Raw genomic sequence first — 22,914 nt, forward strand, 5'->3', positions numbered from 1 at the left:
AAGACTGGCTTGCCGCCCTTCCATCCATTTTCCCCGACTTCAATTGAGTCTGGGGGTGATGCGAGGCTAAAGGTCCGCCTGGCTCGCATGCAGATTGAAGCTCAAGAGCGAGCTGAGACGCGCCATGCCGAGATGAAGCTGCGCCTGGATATCCGTAAATTGGAAATCGACGCGGAGACACAGGTAAAACTTAGACAGCTCGAGTTAGACTCGATGAAGGTTGGTTCTGGCCGATCTGTGCAGTTAAATCCTGTAAGTCCTGCTGCTAATGATAATTCGGCAAGTTTTTTGAGTGATGTTTCGTCTAGTGCTTTTGATATTAGTAAGCATATTGCTTTAGTGCCTCACTTCAGAGAATCCGAAGTGGATTCCTATTTTGCTGTGTTTGAGCGTGTGGCTGCCGCACTTCATTGGCCTAAAGAAGTTTGGTGTCTTTTGCTACAGTGTAGATTAGTCGGAAAGGCACAGGAAGTTTGTTCTGCTTTAACTTTGGAGGAGAGTTTGAAATATGATTCAGTTAAGAGCGCTGTTCTCCGCGCATACGAGTTAGTGCCTGAAGCGTATCGACAACGTTTTAGAAACCAAAAGAAAAATGCACAGCAAACATTCGTAGAATTTGCCCGTGACAAGGGAGTTCTTTTTGATAAATGGTTGGCTGCTAACAATGTGAGAGATTTTAATGCGCTGCGAGAATTGATGCTTCTGGAGGATTTTAAAAATTGCCTGCCTGAGAGAATTGTCACATATCTTAATGAACAGAAAGTCACGACTTTGTCACAAGCCGCAACTCTTGCGGATGAGTATGTGTTAACGCACAAGAGCGTGTTTTCTGTACCCCGACCTGACAAGACATTGAGTTCATTCACGGCTCAAAATTCCGCACGTCCAAAAAGTAGTTCACCAACGAATAAAGAGATTAGAGAGTGTTTTTACTGCCACAAAATCGGACATTTAATTTCCGAATGTTTAGTGCTTAAACGAAAAAATCAGCAAGGGCAAATGAAACCAGCAGCTTTTGTGAAAACTTTGTCTGAACTTGACTCTAGTGAAAATGAAATTGACGCTGGCTTTAAGCCATTTTTAATGAAGGGACTGATTTCTGTAAATGGAAATACTGAAGAGCAGAAAGAAATTAAAATCTTGAGGGACACTGGCGCACTTCACTCGTTTTTAATTTCTGATGCACTGCCTTTATCTGATCAGACTTACTGTGGATCCAACATTCTAGTTCAGGGAATTGAGATGGGTGTTTTAACGGTGCCATTGCATCGAATTCACTTGCAGTGTGATTTGATTTCAGGTTTTGTCAAAGTTGGTGTACGTCCTTCCTTTCCTGTCAAGGGTGTTGCGTTTATTCTCGGAAATGACTTGGCCGGGGATAAAGTTTCATCTTTGCCTGAAGTGGTTGATAAACCTGATTGTTTTATCCCTGCTGATGACATTTCTAACACGTTTCCAGACGTATTTTCAGCGAATGTAGTCACTCGTGCCCAAAAACGCAGAATCGGAGAAGAAATAATATTATCTGACTCATTTTTGCCACCTTTGTTTACTGAGAATCCTGTTTCGGTCGATTTTAAAAGTTTTAAAGGTGCTGAGAAAGAAACGCGCTCCGACAATACTCCGCCCACAGATGCGTCCGAATGTGATCTTTTAACTGAACCTATTTCGCACGAACGAATTAAAAATGCACAACGAGATGATGAGTCCTTAACGAAATGTTTTTCTGCGGCTGACAAAAATTTTAAACAAACGAAAAATAACCTGAGTGTATATGTGATTGAGAATGGATTATTGTTGCGTAAATGGCGTCCTAGCAGAGATGTAGAGAATGAATGGGAGGTTGTTTGTCAGATTGTTCTGCCTACAATTTATCGAGAACAAGTGCTAAATTTGGCCCACGATCACCCTTTATCTGGTCATTTAGGTGTGACAAAAACTTACAAGCGCATTCTTAAACATTTCTTCTGGCCTGGCTTAAAGAAGGATGTTGTTTCTCACTGTCGCACTTGTCATGTTTGTCAGGTCACTGGCAAACCAAATCAAAAGATTCCACCAGCACCACTTGTTCCGATCCCTATTGTTGGCGAACCATTTGAGCACGTCATTTTGGATTGTGTTGGTCCTCTTCCGAAGACGAAAGCAGGTAATCAGTTTTTATTAACTATTATGTGCTCTGCAACCCGCTTTCCCGAGGCCATCCCGCTTAGGAAAATCACTGCACCTGTTGTGATCAAAGCGATGATCAAATTTTTTTCTACTTTTGGGTTACCAAAAATCGTACAAACAGATCAAGGTATGAATTTTCTGTCAAAAGTGTTCGCGCAAGTTTTAACCTCATTAGGCATAAAGCACCGAACATCAAGCGCGTATCATCCTGAAAGTCAGGGAGCTATCGAACGTTTTCATCAAACACTAAAATCCATGTTGAGAAAATATTGCATGAGCTCTGAAAAAGACTGGGATGAAGGAATACCATTAATGTTGTTTGCAATTCGTGAATCTACTCAGGAGTCATTAGGGTTTTCTCCGGCAGATTTAACATTCGGCCACGTCTTTCGCGGGCCTCTTAAAGTGCTTAAAGATGGGATGTTAAATGAAAAATCAAAAGGAGTAAATATTTTGGATTTTGTTAGCCGTTTTAGAGAACGTTTGCACAATGTTTGCACTCTTGCACGTGAGTCACTGTCCGTAGCTCAGGAGGACATGAAAGGATGGTATGACAGAAAAGCTGTTGTCCGTGACATTAAACCTGGTGATGATGTTTTAGTACTGCTACCGGTACCCGGTTCAGCGTTGTCCGCTCGTTTTTCTGGCCCCTATAAGGTGTCGAATAAACTGAGTGAAACTGACTTTGTGATAAATACACCTGATCGAAAAAGAAAATTTCGCACCTGTCACATTAACATGCTCAAGTTGTATTACCCTAGGAAAGTGTCTGGTAATCTCGAAAAGGAACAACTTGCTGCTGTTTCCTCTGATCCCTTAGTTGCTGCTGTCACTGCTGTGTGTGACTCTGCTGATGTGAGTGAGCTGCCTTCTCTGGGTGAGTGTCACAATGATGATGATGACTTTACGTTTCGTAATGACTTGACTATGTGTGGTAGACTTTTGAATTCGGAGATCCTTGTATTTGCCAGATTATTTTAATACTTTGTCAGAAACACAGATACGTGATTTGATCAAACTGTTGCGAGAATATCCGATGCTGTTTAGTGATGTGCCGACTCAAACTAACGTGCTACAGCATGATATTCAAGTGACATGCGATCATCCTATTAAGCAACATGCTTACAGAATAAATAATGTAAAACGTTCTGTGATGAAAGACGAAGTTGATTATCTGTTAAAAAATAATTTAGCAGAGTATAGTCATAGTCCCTGGAGCTCTCCGTGTCTGCTTGTGCCAAAAGCTGACGGTACATTCCGTTTTTGCACGGATTATCGTAAGGTAAATTCCGTAACAGTGCCAGATAGTTATCCATTGCCCAGAATGGAAGACTGTATTGACAATTTGGGTTCGGCAAAATTTGTCACGAAGTTAGATCTACTCAAAGGATTTTGGCAAATACCATTATCTCCGCGAGCTGCGCAAATTTCAGCTTTCGTTACACCGGATAACTTCCTACAATACAAATTAATGGCTTTCGGGTTACGAAACGCTCCCGCAACTTTCCAGCGCCTCGTAAACATCGTATTGTCTGGAGTTCCAAATTGCCATGCATACCTCGATGATTTAGTAATTTATTCCTGTGACTGGGATGAGCATTTGTCTGCACTTCGTACTGTTTTTAAACGGTTATCTGACGCTTCGTTGACTATTAATTTAGCCAAGTGTGAATTTGGGAAAGCAACAATTACCTATTTGGGCAAAGAAGTAGGTCAAGGTCAAGTTCGTCCTGTGAGTGCCAAAGTGACAGCTATAGCTGAGTTTCCTATTCCTACAACGAGACGCGAGTTGCGCCGCTTTTTAGGAATGGCTGGTTATTACAGGAGTTTCTGTCGTAATTTCTCGACTGTTGTTTGTCCCTTGACTAGCTTGTTGAGTCCAAAAGCTAATTTTGTATGGTCTGATGCATGCCAACAGGCTTTTGAGAGTATTAAGTTGTTGCTTACTTGTGCACCTGTTCTTGCCGCACCTGACTTCTCACGCCCATTTAAAATAGAAGTTGATGCCAGTTCTTTGGGTGCTGGCGCTGTGCTTGTCCAAGAAGATGATGTTGGCTTTGATCACCCAATCTGTTACTTTTCACGTAAGTTTAATAGACACCAACGTAATTATTCCACCATTGAGAAGGAAGCTTTGGCTTTGATTTTGGCGTTGCAGTTCTTTGAGGTTTACGTGGGTTCATCAGTTTTGCCTGTTACAGTATACACTGACCACAATCCCCTAGTGTTTCTGTCTAGAATGTACAATCACAATCAACGCCTTATGCGTTGGTCGTTGATTGTACAAAATTTTAACTTAAACATAAAGCATAAGAAAGGATCTGAAAATGTCATTGCTGACACTTTATCTAGAGCTTACTGTTGCTTTATGTTTAGTCTTAAGAGGGTGAGTGTAACGTTCCCTTGCAGAACGTATTTTGGATAAGTGTGTGCGTTCGTTTGTATGTGGGTGTGTCGTTTCTTGCATGTGTTACAGGTACGAACGGCATTGGAGGATCCGCATTTCGTGCTGATGACGTTGGCCGCTGACGCTGGGTTTGCGCCACCAATCGCTGGTTGGCGTAGCGTTTAAAAGCCGAGCCCAAACTGCAATGGCGATCTCTCTCTCTCTCTTTCCTTCTCGCCACTTCTCGCTCTTATTCTTTCTGTGGGTCTCTGTGAGGACAGTCTCTCTTGCGAGGGCTAGTCTGAGAGAATGTGTTTTGCTTGTTTAATGCTCTTGTCTAAAGTTTGCGATTTATCAATGCTTGTGAAATTGTCCAGTTAACTGACATGTTTGAGTGATGCCTCGGAGAGGTGTAGGAGTGAGTAAGTCGCGCGATATACATATACAACACTCAGATTGATATTTTGTATTAGTTCATTAGGTTCAGGAGAATGTGCTGTTTTCTGTATGTTTTGTTTTTAGTTAGAGCAGTTTAGTTAAGACGTTTGGTACGTTGAAGATGTTTCTTTTCATGCTTTTCTTTTCATATTTAGTTTAGTTTGGTGAAAACAGTTACTGAGTTTTGTTATATTTATTTCTTTGATTTAAGCACATTCAACTACTTCCTCTCCCCCCAGGTAATTCATTATTTAATCATTGTAAATATTTTTCTTTCACTGTATAATATATTTTCACTGGTTTTCATGGGATATATGGGCAATAAATAATTGCAGTGATTATTTGATTCAGTTTATTTCTTTCTCCATCCGCTTGTCACACACATTAAACTAATGTATGTTATTGTCATCTACTCCTAGTTTAATATTAACATCTAAAAGGACGTAACAGTTTCTAACAAGCCTGAAGGACTCAATTAGTTTGATCAGGTGTGGTTAATTAGGGTTGAAACTGAACTGTGCAAAGCTGCAGCCCTCCAGGAACTGGAATTGACACCAGTGCTATAAAGGATCAAACATAAAACACATTTCACCAAGAGTAATATGTCACAGTATAAAACAAAACTTTGATTTTTACAAATCACTCAACATAAAAAAATGTTCTCCCCCAAAGGTGGATTAATAGCCACCGCACAGTAGCATGGCAGGTAGGACAGATGAGGCCTGTGTAGCTGTATTTAACCCTAAAAGCTTTTAAATCAAACAACTTGTCTTTTTTATTTAAGAAAAACAACTTCAATCAATTTTAAGAACATTACAGAAATGCTGAAAGACAAAAATGATTTAATGTAATTTTTTATTCTGAATTCGCTCACTGATTACTCCCACTCCAAACTGAGGCCGTACTCACACTAGGTACAGTTGCCTCGAACCGGGCCAAAGCACGCTTGTCCCCCCTCCCGTCCGCACTCACACCACAAACCGGCCTCGGCACGCAGTGAAAAGTGCTCTCTCACTCAGCAGCACAGTGGAGATTTCTCTAGTTATATCGTTTCAGTCGTTTGTTATGCAGTGACATGCAGTCAAATATTTCGCCAAACATTCCTTAGGGATGCGGTGACATGCAGTCAAATATTTCGCCGAACAGATCCACCACTTTTGGCGCTTATAAACAATCATAAAGCCCTCGTGCTGCAGAAATGAGGAGGTTTGCTGAAGCGCGCAGCTTTGGCTTTGGCACGTTTTGCACTCACACACAAGTGTACCGCGCCAAAGCCCAAGTGAACCACGCTCAGGCACACCTCTTCCAACCGGGCCAGGGCCGGCCAAGTGAACCGAGCTTGAGCCCGAATTAGCGCACTCACACTTCTCAAACGATCCGGGAAACAGGCCTGGGCACGGTACGGATGGCATAGTGTGAGTAGGCCCTAAAACTCCCTCCTTACACTCACAGACTGAAAGAATCCAGACAGCCAAGTGACAAACCATACACACTGTCACAAATCTAACTAGAGATCCCTCAATCCAAACCGAACTGACATTATAGCACTATAAATATGACCCCTAAAGCAGACACCCAAACATGTGACAGGGTAAAAAAAGCTGTCTTTGATCATCAGTCTCTTACAACCCTTATAAGAGGGATGTAAGAAAATAAACTAATTGGACAAACCTTAACTTTCCATTAACACTGAAACATGCTCATAAATAATAAACATAAACGAAAGAAATAACTTTTTTCTTTTTTTTTATAAAGTTTTTGATGAAGTGTACGGTATGATATAACTACTAAAATAAAAGAGCAGTTTTAAGCATGCTTCATGAGTTACATTTATCCTAAAGCACAGTATTAAAACATTTGAAAAAGCACACTGATCAAAATGACTCGACCAAATGGAAACTTCACCAACTGCAAACAAGGAAGAAGGACAGGTTGGGCAAAAAGAGTCAATAATCATTAAACAATGGCGATGTCTTAGACAGATTGTATAAATCACAACAGACAAGAGAGCAGAAAACACACAGAAAAACAAAGCAGCCCACATGACTTTCGTTTTCTTGTAATTGTGCAGTTTAGTTTTAAGCCAGGAGCAAACTGCAACAAAAAATAACCCACGGACACACCTACATATCTGGTGACATGAGTTGACATGCATATGATTAATTTGGGTCTGTTTAAAAATGTTGTCTTGTAAAACTAAACTAAAAACAAAAACTGCCAAACTGTGCCTTTTTGAAAAGATAAAGCATTCAAATGGCAGAAGTGAAAAAAGCAATCTTGCGCAGAAGTGGTCACACTAAGACAACTTTTGAAAAACAAGTTGTGTTAATAATACAACCAGCTTTCAAACTAAGGGATTGAAAGTTTGGAAATGTTCGGTACGTAATATTCTTGAACAAAATTTTTCAATATGATATCAACTCAATAACAAACCCTTATGTAATTGAGAAGGTATGTTGCATGTATCCTGATTATCTAGATGTTATGCCAGTGTTTTGACAGCAAAAACTGCCTAGGGGCTATATACAGTACACTGTATCTTTTAACATGTTATGACTTAGACAGAGACAGAAAAGTTAGTTTTGATTTTAGGCAATCATTTATATATATATATATATATATATATATATATATATATATATATATATATATATATATATATATATATATATATATATATATATATATATTCATTGAAGATGATATATTAGATGATTGAAACAGTACATATTATTCTATAAGAGCAGCAACGAGGGCATAAACTACAGTCAAAAATAAAATAAATACATAATAACATTTCAGTTTTGCTTAATCTTGACGTGCATAACTATCATTTGTCTATAATTATCATTTAACTGACTAATATTAATTCATTACATGTACTTGGCATAGGGTCAGCACGAAGATTACATTTGAGGTTAGAGGTATGTGATTATACATGAAACATTATAATTAGTAAGTAGCCTACCTTAAAATAGTATTAACAAAGTGTTATTAAACTGTTTATATGACATCACATGGTTTAAAAAATGCTAAAAAGAAAGTTTTTATATTTTATGATTTTCAAAAACATGTCATAAAGCAGTAAATAAATAATCGAGTGTGATATTAAAAGCCAAATACGTGTGCCAAATTATAGTAATAGCAAATACGTTCTTGACACAGCCTATTTGAACAAATATTTGCTTGGTTTAAAATATCATATTAGTCTTTTAAAATCACGCCATTTATAGGAAATTATTTGCTAACACATTTTTTCAATCTTTTACTTTTAAGATCTATAAAATTCTCCTCTTTATTGTCAACTTTTGCTTCATGCGTATTTACAACCGTACAATGGCCAAATAAGTCATAAAGATGTGAATCGCTTACCTTCTGCCCCGCTCCTATAAAAATACGATATGACAGTAATAGTGATCATGAAGTGACTGGAGACAAGCATGATTACAGACACCTCATCCGCGCTCACAATATGCCGCTGATTGAACCGTTCAGTTTCCCGTTCAGTTTCCGACGATTGCTTTCTATGAAGGACTGCTCTCAGACCCAAGTGGTGCAGGTGGAGACGCAAGTGGCCGTGGGTAAAAATCGACAGACACACAAACAAGCAGCAGAGCAGAGGTATGTGCAGCGAGCACCACTTGTGTGGAGAAGGCAGCGATCTTAATCGAAACTCTTATGCTTTCTCTTCATCTGACTCACGCTTCAGTACAGTGTAAAAACAACATGACGTTTTAATATGTTCGGTGCCATGTATGGGGCTTGGGAAGTCACTGCTCGTAGTTCAGTTTTTTTTTTTTTTTTTTTGAGTAACGTCTCTTTGCAGTTTGCACCTACATTTTGAAATGAGGTTGTGATACCTGCTCTTTCTGTTTCTTTAAAATCCAGTTTAGAATGCACCGATGACCTTCCTGTTTGCTCATTATTTTAGGGAAATAAAATAAAAATGTTCTGGGAACGCTTCCAGGAAGTTTTGTTTGCTTGTTTTTTGCAATAGTTTTATTCCCTCTTAGTTACTGGTTATTTTATGGTTTATATATTATAACCTAAAGAGAACCTTTCCAATGTTATTCATTAATTTTCCTTCGGATTAGTCCCTTTATTCATCAGGCGTCACCACAGAGAAATGAACCCGCAATTTATTCATTCATTTTTTCATTTTTTTTTTCAGCTTAGGCCCTTTATTAATCCGGGTTTGCCACAGCAGAATGAACCACCAACTTATCCAGCATATGTTTTACACAGCGGATGCCCCTCCAGCCACAACCCAACACTGGGTTATGGGATTTGTTTTTATTTATATCTGTGATACTTGCTTCTTTTATTAACTGTAATTGTCTCCTATCTATGTAGGCCTATTGTACTCTGACCTGTACACCAAGTTACCTTTTACATACACACACACACACACACACACACACACACACGCACACGCACCTACCCGTATCTGACTATATTGTTATTGTTTTTTTTGTTTTTTTTTCATATTTCTTTGTATTTGTATGATCCCAATTCAACTATATATATATATATATATATATATATATATATATATATATATATATATATATATATATATATATATATAGCATTTTTTAAACATAATAGTTTTAATAACTCATTCCTAATAACTGATTTATTTTATCTTTGCCATGATGACAGTAAATAATATTTGACTAGAACTTTTTCAAGACACTTCTACACCTTAAAGTGATATTTAAAGTTATTGTGTAACTATATAATCTAATTGTAGACTTTTGGTTTGTTACCAATCAGACACATCGCATATCTATGCTGTCATGTTCTCAGGTTTAAAATCTTCCACATTGTCAGCTGGGCTAATAGTTGAAATAGATAGGCCAAGGGACCTGCTGACTCTGCTTTCCACTGTGTCTGCATTCAGACCTAAGGATATAGGAGGAGAGAAGTTCTGTTTATAGAAACAAAGTTATCTTCATAATTATATCCTCTTGACTACCAGCTCTTCAAAGTTGTCCTCTCTAAAAGATATTTGTAAATCTGTATATCTTCTGCAAGCTACTTTTATCCTCTAAGTGGTCATTTAGGACTTTTAAATGACACCAAATTCAGAGGTGGGGTTTTAGGAACTTCCTTTTCCTCCTCAAAGAAAACAAAAACAATTTATGGAAAGAAGAAAAATAAGTGACTTATAATTTTCATTAAATAACATTGTCTTGAAATGTTGTTGTATATTTATTTGAATATCTGAAGAAAAAGCAAAAAAAAAACTTTAAAGATAAAGAAACATGTTTCACATGTCCTCTCTAGTGAACATCTGCGGTTATTTCCACCATTTAGTTCTCAATTTTAAACAAATCAGCAGGAAGACTGTTGATTGCGTGTACACTTCATCAGCCAGAAGACAGTGTGCGTCAGCTGAGTGCCTGTCTAACAACTCTCAGGGACTTCAAGCAATAGGCTTAGCCTCTACAATCAGAAAAAGGGCACTCTCAACTGCCCACCAATACAGATATTAAATGAAAAAAGATCTTTAGTCATGCCTAGTAAATGTTTCAATGCTACGTTCACATAAGTTTTATCAATACTTTCAATCGTTAGTTAGCATTTAACATGAACTTCCGTGAGTTAGTACTAAGTATCGTTCGTTAGGCTACTTAACGTTACAGTGCAATTTGCAAAGCTAAAACCTCACCTAACTAGTGACATCAGCGGTTTAGCATGGCTTTACATCACCAATCATTCTGACTATTGATGTCTAGTGATGTCCTGTGAGAGAATAGTGATGTACAGTGAGTGACTAGTGATGTCCTCTGAGAGACTAGTGATGTCTAGTGATGCCTGTGAGAGACTAGTGATGTCTAGTTATGTCCTGTAAGAGACTAGAGATGTCCTGTGAGAGACTAGTGATGTCCTGTGAGAAACTAGAGATATCCTGTGAGAGTCTAGTGATGTCCTGTGAGAAACTAGAGATATCCTGTGAGAGTCTAGTGATGTCCTGTGAGAAACTAGAGATATCCTGTGAGAGTCTAGTGATGTCCTGTGAGAAACTAGAGATATCCTGTGAGAGTCTAGTGATGTCCTGTGAGAAACTAGAGATATCCTGTGAGAGTCTAGTGATGTCCTGTGAGAAACTAGAGATATCCTGTGAGAGTCTAGTGATGTCCTGTGAGAGACTAGTGATGTCCTGTGAGAAACTAATGATGTCCTGTGAGAGACTAATGATGTCCTGTGAGCAGGGCCGGAGCAAGCTGAACTGCCGCTCTAGGCAAAGGACGGTCACGCCGCCCTCAAACCTAAAGTGAAACCGGGATGGTCTATTCTGCCACCCTAGACGCGGCTATAACTGAGGCGCGGGTGGCGAGGGTAGTTTAGGGGACGCCACCCTCTCTATTCTGCCGCGCTAGACGCAGATATTACTGAGGCGCGGGTGGCGAGGATAGTTTTGGGGACGCCGCTCTCTATTCTGCCACCCTAGACGCGGATGAGGGCGCAGGTGGTGAAGGGTAGCTTCGGGGACGCCGCCTTCTCTATTCTGCCGCCCTAGGCGGCCGCCTAGGTCGCCTCTATGGAAGCCCCGGCCCTGCCTGTGAGAAACTAGAGATGTCATGTGAGAGACTAGTGATATCTAGTGATGTCCAATGAGAGACTAGTGGTGTCCAGTGAGAGACTAGTGATGTCCTGTGAGAAACTAGTGATGTCCTGTGAGAAACTAGAGATGTCCTGTGAGAAACTAGAGATGTCCTGTGAAAGACTAGTGATGTCCAATGAGAGACTTGTGTAGTCCTGTAAGAGACTAGTGATGTCCCGTGAGAGACTAGTAAAGTTCATCAAGATACTAGTGATGTCCTGTAAGAGACTAGTTATGTCCTGTGAGAGACTAGTGAAATTTATTGAGAGACCAGTGATGTCCCGTGAGGGACTAGTGATGTCCCATGAGAGACTTGTTATGTCCTGTGAGAGACTAGGGATGTCCCGTTAGAGACTAGTGATGTCCTGTCCCTTCATTATTATTTATTACCCTGAATTTCTACTTTTCTACATGCTACAGTTATTGCTTTTGCACTGTAAAAAGTGTTACTTAAATTAAACTCAAAAAAATTAAGGCAACAAGTTTGGTGAACTTCTTGTTATTTTGATTTGGTAAAAATCAATATTATTTATTTTACCGTTTGCAAAAAAATTAAGTAGAGTCTATATATATAATGAAAATTTTTTTAGTTTAACCAAAGTGTTAAAGATCAGTATATTGATCAAATAATACTTAATTAAAATAAGTAACATTTAAAATAAAAAAATATTTTTTTTTTATTTTAATTAAATCATTTTCTCTATTACTCTTGGTTTATACAAATTATTTTTTAATCCAACTTAAATAAAGAAAGAGAGGTATTTGTCAAATGTTTATTACTCTATAACATTTGCCATATACAAACAACTGGTTACACTAAGATTCTATAATCATTTTTTTTTTGTTGATGTTGTAAACATTTTAACATTAAAAATTACAGAAACTTCTAACCTCATCTTTAAGTGCAGCATAGAAGACCTGTAAATGCAATCTGTGTACACTAACAATAAAATACAGTAAATCTTGACCTGAGCAATTTACATAAACAGACTAACTTTAGTGCACAGTACAGTACATTTTCATATGTACTACAACATTAAAATAAAATAAAGTGCCTCTGATCTCAGCATTTGACATAACAAAACAAACTTTGCCCATATATACAAAAGCAAATCAAAATGCCCATATTTGCTGCAGACTTATCCAGGAACTGAAGAAGTCTGTGCGTAACTACCACATTGTTCCAAGTAAAACTGTCCATTGAACAAAAGTGATGAAGCAAAGAAACAGAACCTCAACTAATTTACTAACTCAGAAGTTTTTGTGTCATGAATCGGGAGGAAGACTTTGGACGCAGTGTCAAGTCGCAGTGTCAAGTCCCACAAAAAGTCTTTGAAACACCTTAAATGTTTTGCTGAGTTGTGGTGGATACTGGAGGTTCAGAGCCCTGGCCTGGTTTCCAAGACAGCACAGGGATGCCCTCAATGATGATGTCCACTACATCTGGTACACGGCAGACATATATCTGCAGATTGCGCATTTTCAAGTCTTCATAGACACTGCTCTCTGTTTTTTTTACCTGTATGAGAATAAACAGAACAATAAGTGGCAAAACTGAAAATGTCATTCTTACAGTTATATTGTCAGATGATTATGACTTCTGCATAATGTAAAACAAGGATTTTACTTTTGTGAAACTGCAGTTAAAAAATGACATTATTTTTTTAAATCAAGTCTACAAGCAACTGAAAGACCAAAAGGCTAACTTGGGACACTGGTTCCAGCACATTCATTTATGTGTTTGTAGGCGTGTTTTGAACAATTAACAGAGCTCCAGCTTAGTACTATAACTGAGTCAGACACAACATTGATGTGGAAGGAATGAGTGAGGAATGAAAACTATGCTTTTTAAACAATACTTACATAGTAGTCAGAGATCAGCTCTTGCCCACTCTCTCCCATGTATTCAATGAGGCATCTCAGAGCCACGTCTCTCTTCCTCACCACAGAGGTACTTGGATCCTATAGTTGGTAAGTGAATAATGAAAAAATGGAATATTGCAGGCAATATAACTACAAACGTAAAATGTCATTATCAGTGCGGTTCTGTACAACCTATTCAACAGAGTTCAACTCTATCTATCTATCTATCTATCTATCTATCTATCTATCTATCTATCTATCTATCTATCTATCTATCTATATATATATATATATATATATATATATATATATATATATATACATACATACATACATACATACATATATACACACACACACACACACACACACACAGACACACATGCTTTTTTTTATATTTATCCTTAAAATGAATGACTTTGTTTTGCACGATTCACCTATTAGGCAAGATGAGTAAATAAAGTACTTATTGCATAAACATGTATCAGCCACATTGTTACCATGTTTGCCTTACCTGTTTCAGTTCCAATAACTCCAATTGATGCGTTGACCAGTCGCTGCACCCTTCGCACTAAACAGGTCAAGAAGTTTTTGAGTGTATTTGTCCAGCTGGGACATAAAAACTGATTCTTGTGGAACACCAGTACACCTTTGGAATTCTTCATTTATCTGTAATACATGAATTGTTTGTTATTTGGAACCAAATGTGTAAAGAATTGGCAACCTTTTATTCTTATGCAATGAAATCCTCCATAAAATGTGAGGTAAAATTTTCAGTATGTGTTCAGCAAAAAGTGTGTCTAGCATCACATAAACATCTTTGTTCACCATTATTTGCCTTTAAACAAAAACAGAGTGAGCAGCATGTCAGTGATAAATCATTTAATATATGTGATAGTGATAAATCATGACCTGGGCAGGCCATCTTTCTTTAATTTTTGCACATCTGGGCTCTGGACAACCACTTCCATTCTTCCCCAGCTATATCTCCTGGCCATCATGTCATTTATGCTTCTGACATCTCTCTAATGAAGAAACACAAATTTAAAGAAGAGTTTAGGTAAATATCAAGATCATTGATGATATTGCAATGCAAATCTAATCTTTTAAATTAAACAAATGGTTTAGGGCAAACTAAAATATTTCAAATAAATATATCAAAAGATAAAGTGTTTACGATTTTTATGATACATTGCAGAGAGAGGTGCTAAAAATATAATGTCCTCATCTTTTTTAATCAAGCAGGAAACACATTTGTGACTACAAACTTAGCCGTTAACTTTTAACTGACACATGTACGAGGAAGATACCCCATGCTAGTGGTGTTCTGCTAGCTAATTCGGAAAGAGGCAGAACATTTAAGACGAATGATTTGAGACAGAATAATTCACATTCACTGAAGCTAACGTTACTAGACAAACAAAATAACAGTGTTTTTTTTTGTAAAAGTACACAAAACAAAGTATAAACATAATCTGGCAATGAATCTAACATATTTCGATAATACGTTTGCGATAGTTGTTTTGAGATTAATGCTAACTTCCATACTTTCGGTAAGGCCGCATGGCGCTTGCAAAACTGTCATGAAGGGTGACTTGTTTTCATTTTACAGTGCAATAAATGCGTGCTCATTCGGCTAAAACCAAACTTTATGCAATGTAAATAGTTACTTACATGTGTTGCACGTTGTATAAAGCCCTCAAAAACTCCACAGAACTCCAAAACTGGTCCAGTACAGGTATGAGCAACGGTGTCGTTGCTCTGGATGCGTGCTGCGTCATGTGGGCGGGTCGTGAAGTTTTACTTTAGATATAAACACTTAAATAGAGTTTTGTAGAAGCAATTTATTTTAAAGGTCAGTAAAACACATTTTTTTGATGGGTAATAATAAGTTACAAAAACAATCGCACTTTTTACTTATGTAAAACTTAAATTAATTCAAAATGAAAAGATAATCAATTTATTTGAAGAAATACACTTTAAAAAATTAATTCCTATGGACAACACCCTTAAAGAACTTTTTACAGTGTGTCTCATTTTGATCACTATTTTAATGTTTTTTTTTGTTTGTTTTTTTTTACATAAAATAAAGGGTTGTTGTTGAAGTTCCTTGTTCATTTTGTAAAACGTTCGAGGTTACAGAAGTAACCCTTCGTTCCCCGAGGAGGGGAAAGGAAGTGCCATAGAGTGGATTGATTGAAATCCACGAATGGGAGGATTCGGTTCAGAAGCCGCTTGTCTGAAAGAGTATTGAACGGGCCAATGAATGCAATGAATTGGCAGCGTAAGCTTGCACAGGTGTACTTCATTGCCAATTATCCCAGCATATAAGCACACCTGGAGCGAGCAAACGCCATCCTTTTAAGCTGAAGAGACTTTCAAACAGCTAAGGGACAGTCATTATGGCGACGGAGTATGGCACTTCCGTTCCCCTCCTCGGGGAACGAAGGGTTACTTCTGTAACCTCGAACGTTCCCCTTCGGTTGGGGAACTTCAGTGCCATAGAGTGGATTGATTGAAATCCACGAATGGGAGAAGTATGGAAAGCGCCATAATGACTGCACCTTACCAACGCCCCCAATGAGGGGATAGTCAAGCAAGCATGACGCACCCACATCATGGGAGGCGCGGTCCTCTAACGTGTCCCTGGCCCTAATTTATCCTACTTCGACAGAAGTCTTACGGATTTAGATATATTTTTTGGGAAGTCGTGAGCATCTAGATAATTCTAGAAAAATACGACAGTACGTTGGGAAGCGTGCAATCCCGATAGGGAGGACGCTGCGGAGGCCATTACCCAAGGGGGGATAGATGGCAGAATTTACATATGGACTAGCCCTAAAAAGGGGGAGTACGCATAGCAAAAGAGTGGTTAGCGGAGAGGGAAGACACGGGTCCGCCCAGGGGGGGGACTTAACCGTGGCGGAATAAGCATATGGGATCGCCTAGTGGGGATCACGCATAGCAGGCACCTTTACCCAAAATGCGGGCTGACCAGCGGGCAGACCTACAACTTAGTGGGCCAGCAAGTGACTCCTCCGCTGAGTCAGTGCTGGGGGCCACGGAGGAATCTGCAGGGCTCACCTGACGGGGAACTTTACTCACAGATAAAAAGGCGCACATACCTCCGTGTTAGGGAGAATGGTGCAGCAAGCGTGTTTCAACACCCTACCGAATTGTTTCCTCAATCACCAAGGGTTACCCAATACCCTTGAGGAAACCGGCTCCGCTCGCAGATTGTAAAACCTTGCAAATGTGTTGGGTGTCACCCAGCCCGCAGCTCTACAGATGTCTGTTAGAGGGGCGCCGCGTGCGCGCGCTCGAGAGGATGCGAAGCTCCGAGTGGAGTGCGCACGCACTCTCGGGGGACGCGGCTCACTTCGGCTCTGATAGCGAAAGAAAGGCATCCACAATCTAGTGGGAATTTATTTCGGTACGGCACTTCCCTGCTGCCGACCGCTATAACAGACGAAGAGTTGCTCAGATGATCTAAACTCTGAGTGCGGTCAGGATAATACGCAAAACGCGAACTGGACAATAAAGAAGGGCTGGGTCTGCCTCCTCCGAGGGCAGCGCTTGCAGGCTCCCTACCTCGTAATAAAACGGAGTGGTAGGAACCTTGGGCACATATCGCGGGCGGGGTCTCAGGACGTGAGAGAAAGCCAGCCCAATTACAGGCACGAGTCACTGACCGAAAAATGCCTCCGGGTCCCCGATCCTCTAATCGATATCAACGTGACCAGCAGAGCTGTCTTCAGGGACAAAAAGATACTGAGTCGAGGATCGAAGGGATCTGACATGGCTTGTGTAGCGAGGGCGAGATCCTAAGAGGGCATGAGAGGGGGCGGGGTGGATTAATTCGCTTAGCGCCCCTGAGGAACCGGATGATGAGGTTATGCGTTCCCACGGTGCTGCCAGCCACCGCGTCATGAGAGCGGAGATGGCAGCCACGTAACCTTGAGTGTGGAGGGCGACAGCCTGCTCTCCAGCTTCTCTCGGCGTAAAGAAAGCACAACGCTGATCTGGCAAATAACGGGGGTCTTCTCTGCGAGAGACACACCATTCAGTGAATAGACTCCACTTCAGGGCATAGGCGCGCTCGGGGAGGGGGCTCTAGCCCGAGTGAGGGTATTAGCCACCGCAATCGGAGGTTACCCAAGTCTTCCTCGCGTCTAAGGACCTCCAAAGATCGGCCCTGTCCCTGAGAGAGTAGGTGCTCTCTTGAAGGGACTGCCAGGGGAGGGCTATCGCGAGGGAGAGCTCTGACATCCAGGTTCGGTTGAGCCAGAGGGGCGCAACCAGCAACCTGTTCCTCGTCCTCCCTGACCTTGCACAGTAACTGCGCGAGCAGGCTCACTGGGGGAAACGCGTATTTGCGCATGCCCCGAGGCCAGCTGTAAGCCAGTGCATCCGTGCCGAGAGCACTCGGTCAGGGAAAGAACAACTGGCAATGAGCGATCTCGGGGGAAGCAACAGATCAATCTGGGCTTCCCCGAATCGCGCCCATATCAGCTGAACAGACTCGGGGTTGAGTCTCCATTCTCCAGGACGTAAGGCTGCGGTGAGAGCGCATCGGCTGCACGGTTGAGCTTGCCTGAATATGAATGGCGTGCAGCGATTTCAGCCGCGGATGACTCCAGAGGAGCAGACGGCGGGCGAGCTGAGACATGCGGCGAGAACGCATACCCCCCATACCGCTGATATACACCACCGTCGCCGTACTGTCTGTCCTGACCAGCACGTGTTGCCGCTCCAGCACCGGAAAAAAACGGTGGAGAGCGAGGAACACTGCCAACAGCTCCAGGCGATATGCCAATGCAACTGGGTACCTTTCCACAGGTCCGCAGCCGCATGCCCGCAACGCACAGCCCCCCAGCCCGTGTTGGAAGCGTCTGCTGAAATGACAACAAGACTGGACACCTGTTCTAGAGACACCCAGGCCTGTAGGAACGAGGGGTCGCTCCAAGGGCTGAGGGCGCGGCGACACAGCGCAGTAACAGAGACTCGGTGTGCGCACGTGCCATGCGCGTCTGGGGACTCGATAGTGAAGCCAGTGCTGAAGTGGTCTCATATAGAATAATCCGAGCGGCATGAAGCGGCTGCCGATGCCATATGCCCCAGGAGCCTCTGAAATAGTTTCAGTGGGACCACTATTTTACTGTCGAGCTCTCTCAGACAGTACAACATCAGCTGCCATGGTGACCGAGTCCAGCTCCAGCCCGAGAGAAGAGATCCTCTGCACGGTTGCGAGTTTGCTCTTTTCTCGGTTGACCTGAAACCCCAACAGGTGGAAGTGCCGGAGCACTTTGTCTCTGTGCTTAATCAATTGCTCAGAGAGAGGGCAAAAATCAGCCAGTCGTCAAGAAATTGAGTATGCAGATGCCCGCAAGCCGAAGGGGCGCTAAGGCACCCTCCGCGGGCTTGGTGAGGACCCGCGAAGACAGAGAGAGCCCGAAGGGGAGGGCTTTGTATTGCCAAGCTCGACCTTCAAACGCAAACCGCAGAAACTGACGGTGGTGAGGAAGAGTGGAGACATGGAAATACGCGTCCATCAGGTCTAATGCTGCAGACCAACCCAGAGGACGAACGCACCGGAGGATGCGCTTCTGCGTGAGCATTCTGAACGGCAGCTTGTGCAGACAGCAGTTCAAAACGCGCAGATCTAGGATTGGCCGTGACCCACCGTTCTTTTTGGGCACGATGAAGTGTGGGCTGTAAAACCCGCTCTCCATCTCGGCTGGAGGGAGCGGCTCGATTGCATCCTTCGCCAGGAGGACAGCAATCTCCTCTCGCAAGACAGGGGCGGACAGGGGGCTGACCCTGGTGAATACACACCCGTGACTTGGATCGCAAACTGAATCGCATAGCCGAGTCTGATTGTGCGTATGAGCCACCGCGAAAAGCTGGCCCACGCTAACCAGGCAGGCAGAGCTCTCGCTAATGGACTCATCGATACAATCGCTGACGTACCAGCAGTGGGGCAGCACGGAGTGGGTGTGCTGATCTGGGAAGCGCACGGGTCCCACGGAAAAGCTGGAGGTGAGATATTTGCTCTCACTCCGCACCCGAGCTCCGGAGGGGAGGCTCGAGGGGTGGGAGAAAGGAGACCGTCCTCCCAGCGCTCGTGAGCCACTGGCGAAATGCACCGAATCTGCAAGCTAGAAAGCATAGCGTCCCAGACTGGCAGATGTCGGGCTGTCACATCCGAGGAAGTGGAAAAGTGCTCTTTCATGATATTTTCATGGCAGTAAAAAAGTGCGTTGGAAATGGGGCCCCGCCCTCCAGCGGGGAAAGAGCAAGTTCCCTCTTCTCCAGATGGCCTGTCCCAGGGACGTTTCGCGGTCCGTTGCCAGACTTAGCGGCGTTCTGGGCAGGGGGGCTGCCTGCTTCCGAGGTGCCCGACGCGCTCGCTTCGCCAGAGGCGTGTGCGGGGGCGGAGCAGCTCTCGTAGGCGGGCGCCTTCGGCGAGGAGCAGGTATGAATGGCACGGCGGGCGGAGCGGGCTACGGAATGTCGATAAGACATCATCCATCAACTGCTCTTTCACCGCCTTGAATTCCTGGGTGAATTCACAGACGGTGTCGCCGAACATGGCTTGGGATATGGGGAAAGTCAAGAAAGCGGACTTTGTCGACTTCGCGCATATCAGCCAGGGGTGGCGCTCCTGGATCACTAATGTGGACATCGTCCTCCCCAACGCACACGCAGCGGACTCAGTAGTCCGAAGAGCTAAGTCGGCGGCGGTGCGAAGCTCGTAAGCCTGGATTGGACCCACCCTCGTGCAGCTCGGCCAGCGCCTGCGCTAGGTAGCGCTGGTAGGTGGCTATCGCATGCAAGGCGGAAGCAGCCTGGCCCGCAGCTATGTAAGCTCTAGCTCCGAGGGAGGCAGATAACTTACAGGCTTTGGATGGGAGACGAGGCGGACCCCGCCAAGAAGAGGCGCCGCGCGGATTGACCGCCATCGCGCACTCAACCGGAGGAATCGCCACATACCCCCTGGCTGTTCCACCGTCAAGAGTGGTGAGGGTGGAGGGACACGCAGCACGAGCAGAAAAAAGTGCTTTTCAAGACCGCGTGAGCCTACTGTGCGCCTCCGGGAAGAAGGGAACGCCCCTCTAGTCGGTCCGGCCGCGGAGCTGGGGGATAAACCATCTCCAACCCACGGCCGAAGCAGCCCGGGAAAGCACGGCTAACACGTCCGTTTCAGGATCCGTAGTGACAGCGCTCACCAGCCCGAAGGGGGCGAGCGGGTCTGGATCATCATCGGACAATGAAAGCCCACCCTCCGATGCCGCGGTGGACGTCTGGTCTCCGGTGTCATCGGGCGTAAGGGCTACCATCTGTTAGACGGATCGCTTCCCCCGCCCGAAGCTTGAATGGAGCGCTTAGAGGAGCGGGAGGTCCGCGGGCCCGTGGGCGACGGATTATCTCTCACTGAAACCCTCAGATCTGCCCGAGTGCCCGCTGCAGAGCAGGGGACAACTGGGGTGCTTTGCCCTTTTGCAAAGGCTAGCCGTGATCTTTACTGCGCAACAGTCATGGCATCGCAATGACGACATGAACTGCCCGCGAGCAGCGCATTAACATGCTGGACCCCCCAGACATGTAACGCAGTGCCCGTGCCCATCATCCGAGGACAGGAAACCACCGCATCCAGAAACGCACGTCGGAGCGCCGTCCTGAAAAGGACGTGCTGCACGACTGTGTTGCTCTTTCTGTGAAGTTTGCAACTTTATACGCACCGCTCTGGAGGACCGGACCCAAAGAACGCCAGGCAAGGGAGAAACCCAGCTCGACCGTCTGCCGCTGCGTGTACACACTCTGGACCGGGAGAATGCTCTCGTTCGCTCAGAATCGCTGGTCACAGCAGGAGGAACCCTCATTGACTCGATCAGAAAGTCTCTGAAGCGAAAAGGATGGCGTTTGCTCGCTCCAGGTGTGCTTATATGCTGGGATAATTGGCAATGAAGTACACCTGTGCAAGCTTACGCTGCCAATTCATTGCATTCATTGGCCCGTTCAATACTCTTTCAGACAAGCGGCTTCTGAACCGAATCCTCCCATTCGTGGATTTCAATCAATCCACTCTATGGCACTTCCGTTCCCCAACCGAAGGGGAACAATGATTAGCGTGGATAGCCACAACAATTTCTCTCTCTCTCTCTATATATATATATATATATATAAGCAGGGTGCAGTGAGTAGCACAATTGCTTCACAGCAAGAAGGTCGCTGGTTCTACCCCCGGCTGGGTCAGATGGCATTTCTGTTTGAAGTTTGCATGTTCTCCCCGTGTTTGTATGGGTTTCCTCTGGGTGCTCCGGTTTCCCCCACAGTCCAAAGACTATGTGCTATATAGATGAATTGGATAAACTAAATTAGCCGCAGTGTATGTATGTGTGTAAAAGAATGTCTATGGGTGTTTCCCAGTGTTGGGTTGCATCTGGAAGGACATTCGCTGTGTAAAACATATGCTGGATAAGTTTGTGACCCCTAATTAATAAAGTGACTGAGCTGAAAAGAAAATGACTGAATGAATGAATATCAAGCAGTGCAGATTATAACATTCATAAGTGGTTTTCTAGCTAAATTATAGAACTGCTGTATGTCAAGAAACAATTGAAGCTCTTGTCTTATTTAAAATGTTGTTCTTTGAATACCAAAGTGGGTTTGTATTTTGGAATTATGACCAATGTTGGATGACAATTATGTGTGGGATTTCTGTCCCTTGCAAACGGTACTTGTGCATCACAAAAGCATAAAGGTATAATAACTGCAAATATGCAGAACAAAACCACAAAGAAAAAGTTTTCTCTTGTCCAAAGTCATGCAAAGCTCATATACATGTGCAAAAGCTCATAGAGCAGGATGAGTGCATGCTGCGTAGGTAAAGGAAATGAAAACCACAAGTATAAGAATGAAGAGCACAGTGACAGAGAGACTACAATAGGTGTTTTGGATAGTGACTGTGAGGATTAGACTGGATGAATTTATTTTCTCAGACCATTTGTGACAAACCTGGCTTTTATTTAAGATGGACTGGATAGATCGGAGAAAGATGACATTGTTCCGGGAATTGTTTGTACTTTTTTTCCTTCATGTATGGACTGATGCACTGGGTGAGTTCATATGGTGTCTAAGACAATACAAACTAGCGTAAATGTTGTGATTTTTGCTTGCCAGTTCTATGCTTTTAATAAAGATTCTGAATTTAAAAAAAATTGTAGATTAGAAAATGATTTCAGTTGTTATACATTGACATTGCTAGTTTCATAAAGGCACTTTAACATTTCTAACATTTTTAAAATAGTTCTTCATTTATATCTTGTTTGCATAAAATAAACAAGTTACTCTTGCAAAGGCATCTCTGCAACTCATTCGGAACTCAGAGCCTTATTTTAATAATGTCATTGTTTGAATTGTGTTGTAACCGGATGCTATTTATGCT

The 22,914-nt window shown here is 42.7% G+C and overlaps 1 protein-coding gene, 1 long non-coding RNA gene and 1 other non-coding gene across 11 annotated transcripts in view; 1 reads left to right on the plus strand and 2 right to left on the minus strand.

Moving 5' to 3' along the window:
• si:ch211-214p13.3 overlaps nucleotides 1-8,943 on the minus strand; it is a 31,593-nt gene extending 22,650 nt beyond the window's left edge. For all 9 annotated transcript variants that reach the window (XM_073912494.1, XM_068223552.2, XM_005167422.6 and 6 more), the window contains exon 1: nucleotides 8,366-8,943. In XM_073912494.1, the coding sequence (XP_073768595.1) occupies nucleotides 8,366-8,435 (70 nt within the window). In that variant the 5' untranslated portion in view covers nucleotides 8,436-8,943. The remainder of the gene's footprint in view (nucleotides 1-8,365) is intronic.
• A 3,371-nt stretch (nucleotides 8,944-12,314) lies between these two features.
• LOC101884846 (uncharacterized) lies at nucleotides 12,315-15,224 on the minus strand. The gene is made up of 5 exons (XR_002459555.3): nucleotides 15,141-15,224; nucleotides 14,379-14,491; nucleotides 13,981-14,135; nucleotides 13,467-13,565; nucleotides 12,315-13,122 (listed from the first exon to the last, which is right to left on the minus strand). It is a non-coding gene; the product is annotated as an uncharacterized lncRNA (long non-coding RNA).
• A 7,038-nt stretch (nucleotides 15,225-22,262) lies between these two features.
• The window catches only part of si:ch211-214p13.8, a 7,388-nt gene continuing 6,736 nt past the window's right edge, over nucleotides 22,263-22,914 (plus strand). Inside the window, exon 1 of the transcript XR_011016740.2 lies at nucleotides 22,263-22,585. This is a non-coding gene — a transcript (si:ch211-214p13.8). The remainder of the gene's footprint in view (nucleotides 22,586-22,914) is intronic.

The sequence above is a fragment of the Danio rerio genome, chromosome 9, assembly GCF_049306965.1.
Source record: "Danio rerio strain Tuebingen ecotype United States chromosome 9, GRCz12tu, whole genome shotgun sequence".
In the NCBI taxonomy this organism is placed as follows: domain Eukaryota; kingdom Metazoa; phylum Chordata; class Actinopteri; order Cypriniformes; family Danionidae; genus Danio; species Danio rerio.